Source organism: Quercus robur, chromosome 5, assembly GCF_932294415.1.
Source record: "Quercus robur chromosome 5, dhQueRobu3.1, whole genome shotgun sequence".
NCBI classification, from domain to species: domain Eukaryota; kingdom Viridiplantae; phylum Streptophyta; class Magnoliopsida; order Fagales; family Fagaceae; genus Quercus; species Quercus robur.
Window position 1 is genome coordinate 609,614 of NC_065538.1, and position 23,295 is coordinate 632,908.

General features: G+C 36.6%; 2 protein-coding genes across 5 annotated transcripts; both read right to left on the minus strand.

Moving 5' to 3' along the window:
• Positions 1-6,551: 6,551 nt before the first annotated feature.
• On the minus strand, positions 6,552-17,649 carry LOC126724752 (uncharacterized). 4 transcript variants are annotated; one of them, XM_050429131.1, is made up of 7 exons: positions 17,386-17,649; positions 9,886-10,351; positions 9,646-9,723; positions 8,893-8,991; positions 7,760-7,952; positions 7,108-7,484; positions 6,552-7,031 (listed from the first exon to the last, which is right to left on the minus strand). In XM_050429131.1, the coding sequence occupies exons 2-7, from the start codon at positions 10,294-10,296 to the stop codon at positions 6,813-6,815; spliced, it is 1,377 nt and encodes a 458-aa protein (XP_050285088.1). In that variant the 5' UTR covers positions 10,297-10,351; positions 17,386-17,649; the 3' UTR covers positions 6,552-6,812. The 4 variants fall into 4 exon arrangements, with proteins under 4 accessions (XP_050285088.1, XP_050285085.1, XP_050285086.1 ...); XM_050429128.1 differs by having other exon boundaries at positions 7,108-7,574; positions 17,386-17,648; XM_050429129.1 differs by lacking the exon at positions 17,386-17,649 and adding an exon at positions 16,037-16,123 and having other exon boundaries at positions 7,108-7,574.
• A 1,166-nt stretch (positions 17,650-18,815) lies between these two features.
• LOC126724814 (uncharacterized) lies at positions 18,816-19,691 on the minus strand. Its single transcript, XM_050429207.1, has 2 exons — positions 19,404-19,691; positions 18,816-19,295 (listed from the first exon to the last, which is right to left on the minus strand). The coding sequence occupies exons 1-2, from the start codon at positions 19,689-19,691 to the stop codon at positions 18,816-18,818; spliced, it is 768 nt and encodes a 255-aa protein (XP_050285164.1).
• Between the last annotated feature and the right edge of the window lie 3,604 nt (positions 19,692-23,295).

A 23,295-nucleotide genomic window follows, 5' to 3' on the forward strand; every position in this document is an offset into this window, starting at 1 on the left:
ATTCTTAGCTCTACCCCTTCATTGATGTTGAAACTCTTCTCTTCCCATCTACCCCTTCCAAAGTCAATGATGATGTTGAAACTCTTCTCTTCCCATTAAGGACAACGCTTGACATGATTGGTATTTAAAGAAAGGGGGTGATGAAAATTGATAAATAGAGATACTGAATCAGATCCTTAATTTTCACTAGCTTCAAAAAAACCATGGCATTCACTAGCTTCAAAAAAGTATTTTCCCCCGTTTCTCTATTCATGTTGGCCCTGATACATTTTTCCTTTATTTCTGATTTTGTTTACATGGATAAAGAAACTAAGACAAAAGACGTCGTTAAATATGAAAGGACACCAATATGAAACTAGAGCGTATTTAAAATTTAAAGACACTTGGTAAAAAATTGGAGTTCAATTATAATTTAATTTAACACTTTACCCACTTAAAGTTTGATCGAAATTTAAGTTGTCTATCTGTAATTTGAAATCTCATAATGCAAGTGTTCTGTTAGATTCTTTTTTATCTTATTTGATCTCGTATTTTTTTTGTTTTTTGTGTTTTTAGTGGAGAAAGACATAAAAATTGAGCAAAATTACATATTTAGTCATATTTTTAATAAATGTTGGTTAAGGAAATCTAATTGAGCAAACCTCGTATGGGTAAGTTATAATTTGCTCTAAAACTTACAAGAAAGAAAAACAGGAGAGGAGGGTGGTTTATAAATCATATACTATATAATAAAAGTTGGGTTTAGAAACTGTGGTTGCACCAAGTGTCTTCACTAAATTGCAGAGCTGTGGTTGTGCCAAGTGTTTTTACCAAATTGCATAAATTTTTTGAGATTTTTTTTTAAAAATAGATACAATTTTTGTTTTTATCTTCTTCTCCTATAATTTTTGAGTTGACAGCTGTGGGACCTAATAATTTGTGGCCTTGACCCACGCCCACTTTACATTAAGGCCCAAAGCCCGAGCCTAGGAGAGTATTGCTAAGGACATGAAAGTCCAAATTACCTTAGGACACAGCCGAGGAGAATTCCGTCCTCGGCATCCCGTAATACCCTAAAGGAAAGGACGAACTCAATACAGGAGCAGGGCAAGGGGAAAAGCTGCCAATACAGCAATAAAGAACTCTGCGTCTGACAGGTCCATGCCTTTGACCATGCTATTCAGCTTTTACAACCATTCACAACCACTCCAGGTATGGGCTAATAGGACAAGTCTCAATCCTAGAAAATGGAGCTTACACGTGGACATTAGAAGGAGGGTAAATGCTAGTATAAAAGGGAAGGAGAACCAATGAAGAAGGGCATTCGGGGCCAGGAAGCCCTGGGGGAGGAGAATAATAACATTAGGCTCCTCGGACAAGGTCTAAAAACCGGAACCATTCATTGTCGCCACCGGAGGAAGTGACCCGGGTCTAGCCTTTCAAGCCCACACTCTACAAATTATATTATTTGGGCCCTTTACGTACGAGCCCAATGTCATTCGTGGGCCGTTATTAATCGTGTCCTTACAATTGGCACCGTCTGTGGGAAAGGCTTGCGCATTGGCACAAGTGGTGGCGGAATCAGGCCTCTGTCAAACAAGGGTCTGCGGAAACTCCTCCATTTCCAGCAACACGCTGTTGTTTTCCTGACATGAATTTCTGCTAAGGGCTACACCTCGCAGTGTCAATGGTACGGGCAGTTCTAGAGGCTTCCAACATCAAGTTAACGCCCCACACCTTATTCGAAGGGCTAATCCTCGAAAATAAAAAATAATATAAAAGAAAAATTACAAGTTTTGGATAGAACCAAGGCCTTGTATGGTCCTCGGACTCAAACCTATGGGGAAACTAACTACTTAAGAGAAAAATTACAAGTTTTGGACAGAACCAAGGCCTTGTATGGTCCTCGGACTCAAGCCTATGGGGAAACCAACTACTTAAGAGAAAAATTACAAGTTTTTGACAGAACCAAGGCCTTGTATGGTTCTCGGACTCAAGCCTATGGGGAAACCAACTACTTAATAAAAAAATTAGAAAAATTACAAGTTTTGGACAGAACCAAGGCCTTGTATGGTCCTCGGACTCAAGCTTATGGGGAAACCAACTACTTAAGAGAAAAATTACAAGTTTTGGACAGAACCAAGGCCTTGTATGGTCCTCGGACTCAAGCCTATGGGGAAACCAACTACTTAACAGAAAAATTACAAGTTTTGGACAGAACCAAGGCCTTGTATGGTCCTCGGACTCAAGCCTATGGGGAAACCAACCACTTAACAGAAAAATTACAAGTTTTGAACAGAACCAAGGCCTTGTATGGTCCTCGGACTCAAGCCTATGGGGAAACCAACTACTTAACAGAAAAATTACAAGTTTTGGACAGAACCAAGGCCTTGTATGGTCCTCGGACTCAAGCCTATGGGGAAACCAACTACTTAACAGAAAAATTACAAGTTTTGAACAGAACCAAGGCCTTGTATGGTCCTCGGACTCAAGCCTATGGGGAAACCAACTACTTAACAGAAAAATTACAAGTTTTGGACAGAACTAAGGCCTTGTATGGTTTTCGGACTCAAGCCTATGGGGAAACCAACTACTTAAGAGAAAAATTATCAGTTTTGAACACAACCTGGGCAATGTAAGATCCCCGGACTCTGTCCCATGGAGAGGTTAAGTCCTAGACCGAATGGAAGTCCTGATCTATCCTCGGATCTTCAATTCTAGGGGAACTAGTGCGAATAAGTGTTTGGGCCCAGTATAACCATACCTCAGTCCTCGGATCAGAGGCCATGAAACGATTAAGGCCAGGTGTTATCATGAACGCGGCCAAAGTCCCTCACCACTCGGCAACTCTCTCGGGTGGTTTATTTTGGGTTACTCACTTTCGGATGACTGCCTCATGTGCATTACAGAGCACTCAACTGTTACCTCGTTTAGTCTCGTAAGTTTAAATCTACTGTAAGTTGGTATTATTATACTTGATAGTCTCAATAAGTTCAAAATAATAGCTTTTTGTTATAAGGTTTTCTGCCTTAAGTATCGTTAAAGAAAAAATGCACATGAAATACATCCATTCACAAAGTAACTACTACAGAAAAGAAAAATATTTAGAATGAAACAGAATCATCTTTTATTAAGACAAAGAAATAGTACAACGTACAATGTACAATGAATGGGCTCAAGTAAGCCTATGCTAAAAGCTAACTGCATAAACAAAAAGAAAAGATACAAGGAAGAGAAGAAGAAGCAGAAGAAGAAGAAACAGAAATAGAAGAAGAAGAAACAGAAGAAGAAGAAGTAGAAACACCAAGACACCAGGATGGCCTCAGTGATGGGAAAGAAGAAGAAGGGGAGGCAGAAAGAGACACCAGTGAAGGAAGAAAGGAAGAAGCAGGGATACTTAATCCCCGCATCAACCCTGACTTCTAACACGAAGATGCCATATTAGCAGCGCTCACGATAGAGCGGATGGTACTGATGATGAGCAACCCCAGCTCAGTTGCACCAAAAGCTTGATGCAATTAACGCCTGCTTTGGATTTTGGCTGAAGGAAGATGAGAAATGTCTTGAGTCTCTGCCTACCCTGTCCTAACCGCGCCATCTTGAGTCTCGGGGGGACCCAATTCCTCTGGAGCAGGTGTGGTTTTTTCACCCCTACTCGTGCCTCATACATGTCACTCTTTAAGGTTTTAGCTACATTGGCAATAAAAATTTTGAGCACAGCTGAGGGATTGGGAGTTTGAAAGGATTGAAGGGTCTGTACGTGAAGGGAATGACCTCCTACCTTGTTTCTTATATGGAGGGTAAGTTGGCTACATTTAATCTACGCAGATTTTCAAGAAGTGCTGTGGACGAGATAGTTTCTACTCAACTCCCAACACCGCTTGAAACCAATAGGATTTGTGTGGCCTCGTTAAGGGGACACATTAAAAACGCGCCTAGGGCACTGAAACGGCCAAAACACGGTGTGAGAAAATCTAAAAGGAATGTCTCATAATCCAGTGCACCTCTCAAGCAGGCGAAGAGACACTGACATTAATGAAGGGCAAAGCTGGGCGAGCTATGCTATAGGCCCGACATTACCAAAACCCTCCTCCCCAACCAAGAGGTCGGGCAGCAGGATTTTAAGGGTATTGTGGGGCCCAATAATTTGTGGCCCTGACCCACTTTACATTAAGGCCCAAAGCCCGAGCCGATGAGAGCATTGCTAAGGACATGAAAGTCCAAATTACCTTAGGACACAGCTGAGGAGAATTCCGTCCTCGGCATCCCGTAATACCCTAAAGGAAAGGACGAACTCAATACAGGAGCAGGGCAAAGGGAAAAGCTACCAATACAGCAATAAAGAACTCTGCGTCAGACAGGTCCATGCCTTTGACTATGTTATTCAACTTTTACAACCACTCCCAACCACTCCAGGTATGGGTTGATAGGACAAGTCTCAACCCCAGAAAGTGGAACTTATACGTGGACACTAAAAGGGGGGTAAATGCTAGTATAAAAGGGAAGGAGAACCAATGGAGAAGGGCATTCGGGGCCAGGAAGCCCTGGGAGAGGAGAATAATAACATTAGGCTCCTCGGACAAGGTCTAAAAACCGGAACCATTCATTGTCGCCACCGGAGGAAGTGACCCGGGTCTATCCTTTCAAGCCCACACTCTACAAATTATATTGTTTGGGCCCTTTACGTACAAGCCCAATGTCATTCGTGGGCCGTTATTAATCGTGTCCTTACAACAGCAATCTTAACTTGATTACAATTCAAAATTTTCATCTAATCCTTTTATTATTAATTTATTTGATACTATTTATTTTTACTTAAATTATATTGCTACACAGTCATAAGAAAAACACAAAAAAAAAAAAAAAAAATAGCTACGTTATTTGTTCATACTTCTTACAGATTTACCAAATTTATTTTGGATAAACTAAAAAAAATATTTGTAAGTAATGTATTACTCCTAAGTATTTGAGTTTAAAGTAAACACCTTCTTCTTAAAATTTTATATATAATGAAGGGGCGTACACATAAACTTATATTCCACTTTTTATGGGATAGCAACAAACACATTTATTATATTAAAAATCTTAATTTCAATAGGATTTAAATTCTATATGAAATGAAACTTTACCTCTATATAAAAGCTTACTCTAATATGTGAATGCTTAAATCCTATGACAACACAGGTATGCATTCTTTTTTCATTATTATTTAAGCTATTTTTCTTTTTCAAAAAGAATTAATAAAAACTTCTCACACAAGTACTTACATTCATGAATTTTGGATTATAAATTGATAGATAGATTAACCTAATTTATAATATTAAACTTTTGTATTCATTTGTTATCTTCATGAATTCATTTAGAAGTTGATAGATAGATTAACCCAATTCATAACATTAAACTTTTGTACTCATCTATTATTTTCTACATTAATTGGTTCAAGTTTTCGTCACATACTCACACTTTCATCTTTCAAAATGATAGAGGAAACAAATAGGTATACTCTGTTCTTTTTTCTACATTTATATCTTAATTTATGATTTTTGTAGTTTCTTAATTTTAAATTATGAATAAGTTAGATTATATTCTTAATATTAAATTTAAATTATTGTTTATAGGTTTTTAGTTGTGTTATATTCTTCTAAAAAAATAAAATAAAATAAAAGAGCTGATATCAATTTGGCAACAAAGATAAATAGATAAGCCTAAGAAACGTTTATTAATAATAGTTTTATGACTTTATCAGTAATTTATTAATGTGATTTAAATTTGAATAGATAGTTAATTTATTAATGTGATTTAAACTCCACTAAATTTTTTTTAAGGGATTGGTTTAAAAAATAAAAAAAAAATCAAAGTGATTTGCAAATTATTAACGACTATGCATATGCTAACTTCTAACTACTAAAACCAATAATTGAAATATTAATCTATATGAAATAATACTTAGATATATGTATGAAACAAATGAATTATAACAAGAATTAGCTAGACAGGGATAAGATACCACTACTACCACCGACCTACGTGCAAGTATTTTTTTACACCTTTAATGAACAATGTTTTTGGAGAAATTATATTTATTTATGGTTATAATAAATTTTTTTGGAGCGATTATATATATATATATATATATATATTTATAATAGATTAGAATTATTTAATCGTTTTTTAGTCATCCAACAACATTAGTTATATATATATATATATATATTTTTTTTTTTTATAATAATGTATTTTCATTGAGTTGACGTTTCACCAACTTATGTCTTTATTGGGGGCATTTTGACTGAAAAATATACACACATATAGCACCACTTTTACTTTCAATTATATAAAATAATAATTCATTTATTTATTTAGCTTTTTTTTTTTTTAATAAAATTATAGAGTACGTTTTATGAGTTTATATTTAAAACCGTTCGGGAGCGGGTGCAGCGCACGGGTTTAAATATAGCAAATGATGTGCGCCTATGCGCTGGCATGTACCACATCAACCTATTCAACCCTCTTGCACAAATGTTAACAAAGCAAAATGTGCTTCAAAATGGCTGGCACTTGCAAAGACATAATGACATAACCACCACTTTACACTGAACTTATAAACAAAATACTCATCTGTTGATAATTCTTAGTACCTATATGAAGTTTTAGGATCCCTCAGCTTTCTAGTCAACTAGATGCCAACTTGAGATCAAGGCATACATGCTGATTATAACTATCTCCTCAGCATTTTGGTCAACTTGATATCACGGCATATATGATGTACACAATAAGGCTGCCATCAACATGCTCTACCTCCACCAAAAACAAAAAAAAAAAACAAAAACATATTACCCATACCCCTTTGTCCAAACAGGTACAGAGTATATTAATATCCCCAACCCGAATGAGATGCAAATGGTAATCAAGGCATATGCATATGCCCTCCAAGGGCGTTTGCTTTCTCTCATTGCGTTGAACTCGGCAATGAAGGTAGAGGCAGTACTCAGACAGCCCAAGAATCCAAGTTGTATGCCCGATGCCACAGTATCACAAGTCTGGCTATTCACCTGCACCAAATGATTCAAGATTGTGGTCATGTACTATGCATGTAACAAACGCTCATGGAGACATGTTAATTTTTACATGATTTGGGAAATTCCCAAGATCGAATTTGCCAACACTTAAAGCTTTCTTCACAGTAGAGAGTGCTGCCATGATGCAAGATGCAGTAACATTGGCCGCTAGAGTCCCAAATGGCACCCATTTAAACAAACCAGCCCTGCCTAACCCACGTCCATTAAGTCTGGCTAAGAACCACCTGATCCACACACCTGGAGGTCCAACAAAACAAGCCAACCATAGCTGAGCACCACTGCTGCCACTGCTAAACTCCTCCCTCAAAAGTGCTCCACATACACCCCATAACAAGCCTAGCATCAAAATCAACACCACCATGACTGCCAAGTGACGCTTGAAGCTGTCCACCCTCCATTTGCTGCTTGAGCTTGGAGTGCCACTTCCTGTACACGCATTTCGCCTTGTTAGAAGCCACCTGAAACCCTTGGCTGTCTCAATCCCAAAAATAATGGAATAGGCCACAAGAAACAAACCTGCATGGAATCATACAGGTTAAAGGACCATCTCACTCTTAAGTGCCAGAGTAGGCTATAGACTGTTGTTAAGTTTTGAATAGACTAAAGTGGGATATACAATTCAAATCTAATATTTCTAATTCTGATGGACCAGATTACCTACACTACTACATCAACATAGTTCTTACAGTATGGATTTTTACCTACAAGAAAACCAAGCACAGCAACCACCCAGTGGCCATCAACAATAAGATCAAGCATTTTCTGGTTCCAACCGTTGAAAGTTGTAAGACTTCCCAAATAACCAGTCGTCAATCCTATTGCTAGGTAGTCCGACACGCTGGATATGTCTGCTTTGAAAACAATACCCCACCACCCCATCAAGAAAGAACCAACCTAAAAAATGAAAAAAAGAAATTATTATTATTATAATTTGAAGCAGAATATCTTATATCTTCCAATTAATGTCTTTTGTGACCTTTATACACTCATATGAAGGGTTGAAAGCAAGAAACTGCATTTAAGAATGTCAGTCCTAGGGCACTCTTAAGCCCAACACCAAGCACAACACAAAGTTCCATCACAAAGACTTTACCAAACCAAAGAATCAAGATGAATTTCTAATTTCCCAATCCTAGCTATCCTGTACTGTGACAGACCTTCATAATTTATGCCAGACATAAGTTGTAATTAGGAACATATAATCATATAAGCGATTCTTCAGAGCTAGGAAAAATGTAGGCTTAAACACTCGCATAGTCTCATCCACTATTGTAATTGAATATGGAGAGTGACTACCACAAAAGTCCCAACTCTAGAAGCAAATGTTGTCCAAAACAATTGTATCTTTGGAGTAAATGTAAAATACCTCTCAAACAATTTTACTTTGCATGACCATAAAGAATTAGCTACAATTGACTATAGTTATCATCAGTGCATGTTCAACATATTTAATTCATTTATCATAAATTAACTTACCTTGATTCTTTAATCATATCCTCCAAATACTCATAACTTAATTTGATTTTTAACAAAGTAAACATTGAACTATCACCACATAGTTCAAGAATGAGTGATTCCTCAACCACATCACCTGCCACTATAATTTTCTCACAAAGCCCAAGCATATGCATGATATACACATTGAAAAAAAAGACCAAAACAGTGATTCACAATGATTCTTCCAATGGAAATCAAACACTTAAAATAACATTGAAATAAGACACATCTTAATGTCAAATGTAGAGTAGTTCAGATGCATTTTTTTCCAAGTGAATCCTTTAAAATGCTCTGAATGTGTGTGCATGCATCAGGGGAGAGAGAGAGAGAGAGAGACCATATTGGAAGGAAGGTCAAGGTACAGAATGTTTTCATCGTTTGTCAAGACAGTGACTCCAGGACCAAACAGCTTTTGTAGCACATACCTTGGCAAAACCTGCACATTGTGGCATGTTAAATATCATAATATTGCTGAGTAAGCTTACCAACATGAAATTTACAATTAATCGAATGCAAAAGTGGAAATTCTGTCTGATCCAGAGAAGACTGAAATTCCAACCAGCCCAATCACAGAACTACAATTCATACGTATGATAAATTAATAATTTTAGTTATTTCCAAATTCTTATGACAAAATGGAGGTAGTATGTCCAAATTATTAAGACACTAATTTGAGCCTCTCCAACTTTTGTCAAAAAACTATTCAGTTACTTCCAAGAGGTTGGATTGTTCAGAACTCGAGCACTATGGTTCATATCTGATTATGTCAAACATGGATAATTAACAATAATAATTACAATGACACTCTTAGAGAACTTCCTTTTTCTTTTCTTTTCTTTTTTTCTTTTTTTGGATATTATATCCTTTGATCTCTATAACTTTGGTTTAAAGAAGTTAGTTTTTAAACATATATGATCAGGCAACACAAAAATACATCTGCATCAAAATTCTTCCCCAAAAAAACCGAACACCACACACTTGTAAAAAGAAACAAGCACAATGGCATTATAAGTTATGAGCATATTGCATTTTAGAACTTAAAAAAAAAAACTAAACTAAAAGGAGTGTGCGTATATATAGTGCATATTACCCCAAGAATCCCAAAAACAGCTAAATGAATGAGGCACAAAGCATATTCCAATAACTTTGGCAACCTTTCCTTATTGTCCTGCATATAGAAACATGAAACACGCGCATTTCTTGAACAATCAGATCAGAGGGAAACAAGACATGTTTAAAGTAGTCATTAAATAATCAACAACTACCAAAAAAGTTAAGGAATTTCATTTAACAAAGATAAAGAAATGAGAAATTGTTGATGAAAGCTCACTTGCTTTTTGTCTTTAGAGCACTCAGTTGCATCTGTGGAAAGGGGAGATATGATTCCCTCAGGCAATGGTGTCACTACAGAGATTGTAGTCATTGTTGGTGGATCACGAGACCAATACCTATTAAGGTGCAACAGAGTATCCCCAGAAGTGGGGGCAGATACTCCATTCTCTAATGCATGATCAACAGAAAAGCAGTGGCTGCTACTCTCACTGTGCCTGTTGCTATAAAGAGCCCGATCCCCAATATCTCCTGCCTCTGAGACAATCTCACTTTCAATGTCATCATCAATATGAACAGGTGCAGCTGCTGACAAACTTATAGAACGTCTTCTCAATGAAGAACTGGCACTGCTTGTGCAATTAAATGATCCACTTTGTCTGGGTTCAGAGTCAGCAGTCCCAATATCCATGACTTCCCACCAGAACCTCAAGGCTTGATTACTCTTGGAATAACTTCAATAGTCACTGAAATAAATTAGGATGTTCATTCAGAGGCCAAATCTATATGAATATAATAATAATCCAGCTACTGCTGACAATGATGATAATGTTAGTAATTTTAATTCCTGCAAACAATTCTCAACTAGTACACTTTTGAAAAAACTAATTATGTGCACATAGGCACAAGTGATGACACCCATTCTAATTCATTTTAATTAAAGGTCAATCTTGAAAAATATAAGCTCATTAATATGTGTTGGCATCTAAGTTCTGTGAGTCATGACATCAAAGAGATAAAGACACAAAAGTAATAACATATGATAGTCCAAACGTTTCAATTTTGATTGGTATTAGTACATCTTCTCCCTCAAACAACCACTCAGACAAAAATAAAAATACTTTGCCTATAAGATCATGGATTTAATGAATGATGTCTTTGAATTCAATTTAAAACAATTCGGAACATCGATATTGTCTGCTCCATCTCCAAGATTGCCATAATGTAAGACAAAATCTTCTAGCATGGTCATAATTAAATTTTTTTCGTTTCCGAACCCATTAAATTTATTAAAAAAAAAAACTCTCGCATTATAAGCAAATAAAAGTTATAAGCTTCTACATTGCCAAGGAGAACTTGAGATTCTCATTTAAAAGCACTGAAACATGATTAGAAAAACTTCTTAACCATAAAATGAATGACAGTTCACACAACTTTCTCAGAGTACCTCCACCTCAGATCTAAAGTTCACCAAGAACAAAGAATATTTTTATTTTCTTTTTTTTTTATAAGTAAAAGTTTATTGATCTCAAAAAAATGGAACACCCTAGTACACAGGGAGTGTACAAGGGTTCAAACAATCAAGAACAAAAATTACAAGAATATAAGAAATCAAGAAAGGATGGAAAGGATTGGTTCCGCAAAGCAGCCACCCAATCCATTAATGTTCTAAAGAAAAATAGCTTCAAATCTGGTATGGATCTCTCCTTATCTTCAAAGCACCGACTATTTCTCTCCCTCCAAAGGCACCACAATAAGCAATGGGGAACCATAAGCCATATATACCCATTTCGATGATGGCCAAAACTGCCTTGCCAACATGCTAGAAGCCCCACTACATATTGTGGCATAACCCAACTCACTCCAAACAACCCGAACACCATAGCCCACATATCCATTGCAACCGGACAATGAAGAAAAAGATGATCAACCGATTCCCCATTACACTTGCACATGTAGCACCAGTCTAATATCCAAACCTTCCTTCTTCGTAAATTGTCAATCGTTAAGCATTTCCCTAAAGCAACAGTCCAAACAAAGAAAGCTACTCGAGAAGGAACCTTCTGCTTCCAAATGCTTTTCCAAGGAAAACAATAGTCAATAGGGCCCACTAAGAGATTGTAATAATCCCTAACTGTGAATCCCTTCTCTCTAACAGATTTCCAGCACATTTTATCCTCACCAAGCCCTCTAACCAAGACACCATATATGGTATCCATGAAACTGGCCAGTGCCTCTAGTTCCCGAGCATGCACACCCCTAAAGAAACTTACATTCCAAAACAGGATTCCGTTATCAAACTTCATAACCTCAGCCACACTAACCTCTTGATCTCGGCAGAATCTAAACAATTCAAGATAAATTAGATAAAAACTTTTGTTTTTCTCAAAAAAAAAAAAACTAGGGAACATAAAAACAAAATGGCATTCCTATCACCTTACATATAGCACACGAACTAGTGGATTTGTTAGAACTTACCCTTTTTTAATCAGCTTCACAACAAAAGGGATGGTTAGGCCAAATGGGTTGTCATAATTTTATAGATTTAAGAAAAAAGAGGGCAAAGCTGAATATTATAGCAATAAAATCTGATTCCACTAGTTTTGAAAATCCTTTTTGATAAGTAATAAAGATTTATTGATATCAAAAAAGAGAGACACCCAAGTACACAGGGGGTGTACATATCAAATACAAAAATTACATAAATCAAGTAAATCCAAAATTGAAGAAAAAGGTTGGTTTCTCCACATTGAGAACCAGTCCAATAAGGTTCTGAAAAATAGAAGCTTGAGATCAGGCATAGAATGCTCATTGTCTTCAAAACACCTACTATTTCTTTCCTTCCAAATACACCACATCAAACAATGAGGAACAACCATCCATATATCTCCATTACGATGGCGACCAAATCAACCTTGCCAGCAAGCAAGCTCAACAACATACATTGACATAACCCAACAAACTCCAAATAAACCAAAAACCATATCCCACAACTCCAGAGCAACCGAACAATTAAGGAATAGATGGTCAACAGTTTCACTATTACACTTGCATATATAACACCAATCCAAAATGCACACATTTCTTCTCCTTAAATTGTCAAATGTCAGACAAATCCCCAAGGCAGCAGTCCATACAAAGAAAGCCACTCTAGAAGGAATCTTCAGCTTCCAAATGCTTTTCCAAGGGAAAAACTGCTCACTATGGCCAACTAGAAGATGGTAGTACGCACTAACCACTATGGCCAATTGAAAATCCTCGCTCTAGATCTAATGACAGACATTCCAAGTGAAATGGAATAAGCAGATCCCATCTCCATGCCCAATTAATAAATTTTTTAGGAAAAAAACTCAAACTGTTAACCAGAAATTTTATCATATTTTCAAAGCCCCTAGTAATTGGGTGTAAAATATGTTTGGGTAGCTAAGCTAGGCAGAGGAATAGCATTGACTTTCATGTTCAAAACACAACCTACGTTAAATCTCATGTAACAAAAACTCAAACATTAAAACTTGTATGAAAAGATATTAAATTATTGATACTTGTCAGGTTCAGATAATCATGACATGAGAGAGAGATAAAGACACAAAACCAAGCTTAATTTTTTTTTGATAGGTAAGAAACATGTATATTCAATAAACTGCTAAATGCAAAGAAGCACTAGCATATCAAACGTACAAGAAAAGAAAGAAAAGTACAAACATAAGAGAAGAAGAACACTAAGAACAAAGAAGAAGAGAGCTAAGGAAGAGCAGGAGAGAATCACTAGATGTGAGTCCCCAAGCCTTAGCCCAATCAAAAAGGGAACCAGAAAAAAGAGCGAGCATTTGGTCATCGAGTCTATCCAAATCCTCAAAAGTCTGCCGATTGCGTTTCCTCCAAATACACCACATCAGATACAATGGAACTAAATTCCAAATGTGAGATGAGCGCTTCCCCCAACCAATTCCACCAGCTAAAGAGAAGATCTGACACCGTACCAAAGGGGACCCAAGAAATCCCAAAGAGTCTATAGACCACAGTCGATAAGCCTTTCCACAATGTAACAAAAAGTGATCCACTGTCTCCTCACAACACCGACACATAATACACCAATCAACGAAGTCATAGCCCTTAAGCCTCAGATTATCTCCTATGAGAATTCTATCCCATGCCGCTATCCAAACAAAGAAAGAGACATGCCGGGGTGCCTTAACCTTCCAAATGCCTTTCCATGGAAAGACAATGGAAGAAGAACCATGTAACTTGTGATAAAATGAGCGGATAGTAAAATCCCCTTTCTTTGTCAACTTCCATCTCATACGATCACCCTCAATTACAAGGGGTAGATTGGATGCCAAGAATCGGAAGAAAACATCCACCACATCTACCTCCCAATCATTAGGACCTCGAATGAAATGAACATCCCAAGTTTTCTTATTCCCCGCTCCTTGGCACAACAAAGATGATTCTACGGAAGCTTCTTTGTTTGCAGCAAAAGTGTACAAGGTCTGAAAAGCCAACTGGAAAGGAAGATCTCCACACCACCTGTCTGTCTAGAATTTCACTCTATCCCCCACTCCAACCTTAAAGTGGACATTTTTGCGAAACATTTTTCATCCCATCCGAATACTTCTCCACAAACCACACCCATGAGCACCCCTTCCCAACTTAGAGGTCCATCGCCCCATTCTTCCCCAAATTTCAAAGCTACCACCCTCCTCCACAACCTATTCTCCTCGATCCCAAAACGTCAAAGCCACTTTCCGAGTAAGACTTTATTGAACATGGTTAACTTCCTAATACCCAAACCACCATTAGCCATAGGCATATACACCTTATCCCAACCCAACAAATGTTTCTCAATGTCACCTCACAAGAAGTCCCTTTGCAGCTTCTCAATTTTGTTCGCCACATGAGTAGGACTGGTGAATAGAGATAAGAAATAAGTAGGGAGGTTAGATAGCGTGCTTTTAAGCAAAGTCAATCTGCCACCTTTTGACAAATACAACTTCTTCCAATCTGCTAGCTTTCTTTCATTTTTGTCTAATATAGGGTTCCAAATAGAGGGGGCTTTATGGGATGCCCCCAGTAGCATACCAAGATAAGTCATTAGCAGAATCCCAACCCTACAACCCAATATCTTTGCCAAAGCATGCACATTATTTACCTCTCCTATAGGAGCCATTTTGCTCTTAGCTACATTAACCTTCAAACCGGTCACAGCCTGAAAACAAAGTAGCAACAATCGAATATGTAGGATTTGCTCCACTGTTGCCTCACAAAACAAAATGGTATCATTCGAAAACAGCAAATACGAAACACATTCCCCTCTGCCCCTCCTGCCATCTACCTAAAGCCACTAAGTAATCTTGCCCCCTCCATTCTCTTCACCATCCTACTAAACACCTCCATCATAATTAAAAATAATATGGGAGACAGTGGATCCCCTTGTCTCAAACCTCTAAAGCTGCCAAAGAAATTAGCTGGAGACCCGTTGACTAAGACAGAAAACTGCATTGTCAAGATACAAGTTCGAATCCAGTTGCACCATTTCTCCCCAATGCCCATTTTCTTCATCAACTTCAGAAGTGTCTCCCAATTCACATTGTCATATGCTTTCTCAATATCTAACTTACAGATCACCCCAGGAATCTTACTCTTCGTCCGGCTGTCCACACACTCATTAGTAATGAGAACTGAATCAAGGATTTGTCTACCTCCCACAAAACTATTCTAAGATTCAGATATCAGTTGATCTAACACCACTTTCAATCGATTTGCCAAAACCTTGGCCAAGATCTTATACAAGCTCCCCACTAAACTAATAGGTCTGAAATCTCGAATGTTAGAGGAATCATTCTTCTTAGGGATTAAAACTAAAAAGGTAGCATTTAGAGATTTCTCAAACTTACAGTACTGATAGAACTCTTCAAAAACTGCTAAAACATCACTTTCTACCACTCTCCAGCAGTGATGGAAAAAGGCCATAGAAAAGCCATCTGGACCTGGAGCTTTATCCCCTTCCATATCTCTAACCACTTGTATTATCTTGTCCTTCTCAAACCTCCTCTCCATCCAGCCCCTCTCCGCCTCCTCAATTTGATCAAACTCTAGACCTTCCACAAAAGGTCTCCACTCTTGGGACTCTTGATACAAAGTTTTATAAAATTGAATTACCTGAGCAGCCACTTCTACTCCTTCCTCATAAATCACCCCATCCACTTCTAAGAAACTCAGATGAATATGCCTTCTATGGGAATTAGCCATCTTGTGGAAGAACTTAGTATTATGATCACCCTTCTTAATGCACAACATCCTCGATTTAGTATTCACTCACTTCATTTTCTAAATAATAAAACAATTTACTCATGGACCCAATTTAATCAATGTGGTGCAGAGTATAACACCTGTTTTTCTCTCTTTTTATGCTAGCTATAGACTTATCTCACCTATTAGATCAGCAGATTGCAAGATAAAATCTGATGCATATAACTTGTACGATTCCCTAATTTGAAAAACTAGAATGAACCTGTCACATGGGTTTTCATGATATTAGAAATTTCATGGTAAATCGGGGTTAAACAAAACTAGTGTCAACCAAAATTCTTAACAATTTCACCAAAAGCAATTTGTCTACCAACTCACACTTGGTTTGCGTTTGGCATTGGATTAAAAAGTCAGCTTTTTTTACTATTTAGCTTATTTTTGGTACTATTCATGGGACATATTGTACTTTTTGGTACTATTCATGGGTCTCACTGTACTATTTCAGCTACCTTATAGCTTTATCTACAGTACTTTCAGCAACAAGTTTTCAATTTCAACTAAATAAGTTGTTCCAAACAGACTCTTAGGCCTATCACGAATCTACAATCTTTTTTAAAATGACCCATGTGTAACTAAGGTGGTAGGTAAAATTGGGTGTTGTTATGAAATTGTTGTGACTTTAGCTTTATTGAAATTATTAAACTCCATGACCCAGAAAAATTAATTGATAGTTCGAACAAGAAGCAGAATCTTCAGCAGCAAACTCATATTTTTAATGGCAATCCAATCATATAACTAAAATTGCTAAGAGCTAAAAGATGTGTCCTCCACTAACAGAACATGAAAAACGAAAAGGCAAAATACAAAACAAACCCCACTCAAATACAATTGGGAAAAAATTCCTTAGAATTTTTATATCGATGAAACGACAATCTGAAGTGAACCTTTTTCAGATTGGCTCATGCATGAACATTGAACAAATAAAGAACATGAAAAGTGAACCAAAAAAAAAAGTAAAAATTACAACAGAAAAGCTATTACTTTTACGGTTCATTATAATAATATTAAATTGAAATATACGGCGTGGTGCAATATACACTTTGATTTTAGTGTTATCTTCTTGAATTTGAGTGACAAGTTAGTATATTATATGATTTGCCTGTCTCTATCTCTTTTTTCTGTCGTCCCACTACCGACGTCAATTTTTCTCTATGAATCACTGTTCAGTCTATTCCTATTTCTGTCAATTGTCCCAATTTTATTGCCCAACTGCCAGACAACAAACAGTCAAACACTAATCCTATAAAAAAAACAGTCAAACACTAATATATTTTCTAATTTCTACAGACTCTAATCACAAACACAGAGAGTCACAAGACTCACAACTCACAAAAACAGATAGTCTCACAAAGCCAAAAAACCAAAAAAAACACCACAAGCACATATTCATATATTCAATCCACAAACACCGCAAGCACAGATTCTGAGATTCACAAACACTTTATTAGGTTTTGAAAGATAGATTAAATACTTGAGTGTGAAGTGTGAACTGTGAAGGCTGGAGCAACGAAGCTGGGCTGGGCAAATCAAGCAACCGGCGGCAAAATGCAGATGGGTCTTGCTGCGTTGTGGCCGTTTGGGTCTGCGTCTTCGTCTGCGTCTGCGAGATGGGTCTCGTGGTGGCGGCGTGGGCAGTGAGATCGTCTCGTGTGGTGGTGGCGTGGGTCTCTCTCGCCTCTCAATTTTTCATTCATTTCTTTATTTTCTTTGTTTTTTTATTCCTCTCTTTGAATTCGGACTCTTTTTTTTTAAATATAACAATCAATATTTTTTTTTTTTTGATAAAATATAACAATCAATTGGTTATACTTTTTTTTTTTTTAAATGTGGCTATTAATTTTCCACGGATTTCTTTTTAAAATTAATTATTCGACAGATTTAAGACGAATCTTTCTTACTGTTTTTTAAGGATAGATGAATCTTTCTAACTTTGATGCTTTAGAGAATTGGAGTATTCTCAGTTCCCTTATTAAAAATGTCATTACACGTTAAAAATCTACTTTATTATTTTAATATATTATTTTATAACATTACTATTTATCAGATTATCTATTTTTTTACAACTTCATTTAAATATTATTTCTTTAACTCTTTTTTATTCTTTCTTTATTATTTATTCCTAGCAGTCATATTCTTGTTCTAACGGTAACATTCTTGTTCAAATATTCTTGTTTTCATATTCTTGTTCCAACGGTAACATTCTTGTTCAAATATTCTTGTTCTAATAAACGATAACATTTTCAAATAATCCTCTTATTCAAATGTCATATTTTTTTTAAATCCATATTTTCCATTTAGCATTTTTTTTAAATAAAAATAAAAACTTAGAACCTGTCACCTTCCCAAAAAAAAAAAAAACACCTCAGAACCTGTCACCTTCAAGAAAAAAAAAAAAAAAAAAAAAAAAAAAAAAACGTTGAACCTATCAAGACTCATATCAAAAGCCAAAAACATATTTATATAAATGCAATCTAAAAGCCAACCTGTCAAGTTGAAGTTGTTTCAATTGAACTAAACTACCAATGTAGCCCATAGAAAACTTACATAACTCATATCCAATAACATCAACTCAAATTTACACACATAACTCATATCCAATAACATCAACTCACACAGAAAACCCATTGAATTAAACAGAGTTGAGCTTGCCACTTCCTTGATCACAAATGGTACTTAAATTTAACACAACACAACAATTGGCTAGTACTTAAACTTAACACAACGAAACAACATAGCCAGTGAGTTTTAATGGTAGCTTAATAAACAAAATGAAACAAATAAACCAAATCAAAAGTTTTAATGGCAACTCCATAAAAAGAAGAGGAGAGAAATAAACAAAACCAAAAGTTTTCACAATTCTCCTCGTAATTGCCATAAATGTTGAACGAGATTCTTTTGGAGTTAAGAATGAACTTCTTTATTCCTAATGCGTTGATGAACTTGAATGAACTCCGTAAATTTATTTGTCGACTCATGTGCCATTAGTGTACATGAAATCTCATCAATTTGTTCATAATTGAAGTCCATTGCTTCAGCTTCATCTCGCTCATCTTCAATAATCATGTTATGAAGAATCACGCATGCTTTCATAATGTCTTGTAATGTTTCATGATAGAAAAACCGTGCAGGTCCACGTACAATTGCAAATCGTGTTTGAAGTACTCCAAATGCGCGCTCTACATCCTTCCTATATGCCTCCTGAGCTTTTGCAAATAATTTTCTTTTATCTCCTAGTGGAGATGGGATTGTCTTCACAAATGTTGACCATTTTGGATATATGTCATCGGCAAGATAATATCTCATTGTGTAATCATGACCATTGATTGAGTAATTAACTACAGGAGCACGTCCTTGTGCAAGCTCAGAAAATAAATGAGACCGCTCCAACACATTAATATCATTATTTGACCCAAGTAATCCAAAAAATGAGTGTCATATCCAAAGATCATATGAATCCATTACTTCCAAAATAATAGTTGGCTGACGAACATGACCACAATACATCCATTTCCATGCAGTTGGACAATTTTTCCACTTCCAATGCATGCAATCAATACTTCCCAACATGCCTGGAAATCCACGGTTTTGGCCATGGGCTAACAATTTAGCAATGTCTTCATTGTTTGGTGACCTCAAGTATTGCTCTAAGAAAATAGCAACCACTGCTGCAACAAATTTTTTCAGACTCATCATTGCAGTGCTTTCGGCTATTCTCACATATTCATCCAAAAAATCAGCTGTTACTCCATAACCAAGCATCCTAAGTGCAACGGTCATTTTTTGAAGGGAAGATAAACCAAGCTTTTTGGCATTATTTCTTTTTTGGATAAAGTAAGGTTCGTAAGCTTTTACCTTAGATAGGATTCAGAGAAAAAGAGAATGTCTCATTCGAAATCTCCTTCGAAATACTTTGGGAGGATATACAGGTTCTTCAGCAAAGTAGTCATCATAAAGCTATTTATGGTCTGCCAAATGATTACGGTCGATATACTGACGATGCTTACGTTGTGATGTCTCACTCTTGAGAAGTTTTATAATTATCTCATCTTCATCTGAGTCATCATCAAGCAATTCATGAAAAAAAGAATGACCCATTGAGATAAACTAGAAGAAAACATTGGAAAGCAATTATCAATATAGATGCAAGAAACATAATATGAAATGAAATCGATAACTTTAAAAGAAGGTTTGGTCATTATGTAAAGAATATAAAATTTTCTTTAAATACAAACGTGGCCTAACCCAGTTCTTATTCATTTTATACTCTCCACTCCAGTTCAGACCATCACTAGCTCACTCACCCTCAGTTTCTCTATCCACTCGCTCGCTCAGTCTCGCCTCAGAGTCTCACGCTCTCGATCTCTCTCACGCTCAACAGCCAACACCATCGCCGATCTGAATCTTTAGATCTTCGAACCTCCACCATCGCTTCATCACACCATCACCGATCTGAATCTTTAGATCTTCGAACATCGCACCATTGCTGAGCTACGGATCTCCTTCATCGCACCATCGCCGCCAATCTGCTAGTAACACTTTTTATTTCTTCGTTTTAATCTCATGCAAGTTCAGATCTGCTATTATTTCTCTCCATTTCTGTCTAGGTTCTTCGGATTTATGGTTACTAATATTTGGGTCTGTAGATTTGTTCTTAAGATTTGTACCCAGTTTCGTCTTTGTTTTCTGTCTTTCGATCGAGTTAGGTCCAACCATCGTCCACCTGAGCCCGATCCGACTCAACCCGTTGTTTTTGGCAGTCGGCAACGGGTCCGCCATCCTTCAACCCGTCAGAGTCGGGTCGATTTCGGGTTGAGCCCAAACCTAAGCCGACCTGACCCGTGGACACCCCTAGTGTCACCAACCCCCCCTCCTTGATCTATTGAATCTGAAATTTGAGGCATTTCTTTTCTTGAATCTTCCCTAGGCATAGTAGATGCCCACTTGGGAAAATCTTTCAACATTTGCCAACAATGTTCATATAGAAAAAAGTAACCGTATAATTCTTTAAACAATTCCCTTGCTTTCTCAATCTAAAAAAAATTAAATAAATATAACATAATTAGTTTCTTCAAACATTTCATTTGTATTGTAAATCTAAAAAAATTAAAGACCATTGCAAAATTTATACCTTCATTTCAGCAGTGGTTCCACTTTCATTCTTTGCTTCAATTTTAGCTAAGGAACCACAAAATTTAACTATTTCCCTATTAATCACTCCCCATCGGCTTGTTAGGGATGAAATACTACGTGTAGAGTTAGTCTTGTGGTCCTTGAAGTATTTTGCAACTTTGCCGTAAAATGTTGTTTTATGTTGCTCATTATCATGCACAGGATTGACACTGATATTAAGCCATGCTGCTACAAGCAGCTTGTCTTCCTCAGGATTGAAGCCAATACCATGTGTTGTTTTTTTCTTAGAAGTGGCAACTTCATCATTCAGTGGAGAATCTTGGACTAACATAGGACTATTTTTAGATGAACCGAAAAGTTCATCTTCACGATTAATATTCCCCTATAAGACATCAGTGAACGATGAATAATGTCTTGAGTCCATGCTCCAAATGCTGGAATTAGAATTTAGAATTTAGCCTAAATGCTGGAATTAGAATTTAGAGCATGGACTCTTAGAATTTCGTAGTGTCTCATAGATTATTCGTAGTGTCTCATAGCCTAAATGCTAGAATTAGAATTTAGAATCCGTAGTGTCTCATAGTTTGCATCCAAGTAATCATTTGGTAATGCAAAAGAATTGAAAAAATAAATAAATAAATAACACAGCACATAACACATATGAACTAAATACCGAAATACCGAGAATAGAAGTAGACATTGAAATACCGAGAATCACAAAGAAGATGGAGAACTTACTTGTACGGTGATTCCGAAATGGACTTCCGATCAGCGATACTGAGATGAACTTCCGATCGGCAATACCGAGCTTGAACTGCAAATCGACGACTTTGAGACGAACTAAACCGATTCAGTGTATGAGATCATAGAACAGAGAGGAGAGAGCGAAAAAAATGGGGAAAAAACCGGTGAAGGAGATTTTATAGATCAGTGATGGTGGAATTTGTGAGATGGTAGAGAGTAAATCAGTGGTGGCTCAGATTGAACTGCAAATCAGCGACTCTGAGATGAACTTCTGATTCAGTGTATCAAATCATAGAATAGAGAGGAGAGAGTGAAAAAAGTGGAAAAAAACCGGTGAACCTGATTTTATAGATCAGTGATGGTAGAGAGGAAGTTGAAGGGAGTATGGGAGAGAGAAAGATGATGGTGTGAAGTAGAAAAGAGCAAAAGGGAGAAGAAAAGAGTGTGGGAGAGTGGAGATGATGAGGCAGAAAAGGAGTGGTTGAACGCGAAGATGAAGTTATATTTTAATCAGGATGAGAGAGAAAGATGAATAAAATAATAATAAACGTAAATGGCATTCCAGTCTGTACCGTGCCAAAAATGAAAGCGTATTGTAGCATGTCTCAAATTTTTAGCACATATAGCACACCTCATGATGCTCTGTTTTTGGTGTTTGGTGTGTCAAATGCCAAATATTTGGCATTTGACACACCTGATGAGAATGTTCTATATGATGTAACTTTTTCTTTTCAGCACATGTATATGTGTCTTTTTTTTAAAAATTTGTTTTTGGTAAAAATCTTTTCTATTTGCCAATATTAACTAAAACTTTTTTTTTTCTAAGAATAAAAAAAACATTTTGGGACAAAATTTAACTACAAAATTTGGTGTAGCCTAAAACTATAATCTTACTCAATATCTTTTTATTTGAGGTGAATTTTAACAAATTCACTATTAGATTACGTCTTCTTCTTATATCCTCTATGCTTGCAAAATTTCTAGAAAATTCAAAATCAATATCTATGTTATCAATACATTATTTAAATTGCAAGTTTTTATAGTTTAAAATTATGTATAAAATATAATCTTATAAATCATATAGTAAATTGTAGGGTCAAGGGCCCAGTCCACATATTGGGCCTTGGGCTCTGGTCGAGAGCATGGTGATTCGAAGACAAATAAATGGAGGTGGCAGGTCAAGCTTAGAATCTAATAAGTGAAATACGAATGGGAGGGTAGTTTGAGGAGGAATGTCTCCTCTGATAGACTAAGCACAACTCAAATATGTCTCATAAAAAGTCAAGGTGACCTTAAAGGAAGCTCCAATGATAGGGACGTGCCTCATGAACGTACAAGTAGAATGAGAGTTAGGAAATATCTAAAGGAAAGCTACTGCCACTGCATTTAATGCCCTGCAACTAACTTTCTGGTCACATTTATGTGGAGAAGACTCCTGAACAGTGTTATCTTGGCTACCACAACTAACAGAAGGCCAGAAGGAGGTGTCTGATGGGACAGACACTCG

Excerpts from the sequence above, each read along its gene's own strand:
- LOC126724814 (XM_050429207.1), bottom strand. The coding sequence starts at position 19,691 with ATGACCGTTGCACTTAGGATGCTTGGTTATGGAGTAACAGCTGATTTT. Across the intron at positions 19,296-19,403 it reads AATGGATGTATTGTGGTCAT|CGGTCTCATTTATTTTCTGA; the intron begins GTTCGTCAGCCA and ends AATGTGTTGGAG.
- LOC126724752 (XM_050429128.1), bottom strand. The coding sequence starts at position 10,296 with ATGGATATTGGGACTGCTGACTCTGAACCCAGACAAAGTGGATCATTT. Across the intron at positions 9,724-9,885 it reads GCTCTAAAGACAAAAAGCAA|GACAATAAGGAAAGGTTGCC; the intron begins GTGAGCTTTCAT and ends TTCTATATGCAG. Across the intron at positions 8,992-9,645 it reads CTGTTTTTGGGATTCTTGGG|GTTTTGCCAAGGTATGTGCT; the intron begins GTAATATGCACT and ends CACAATGTGCAG.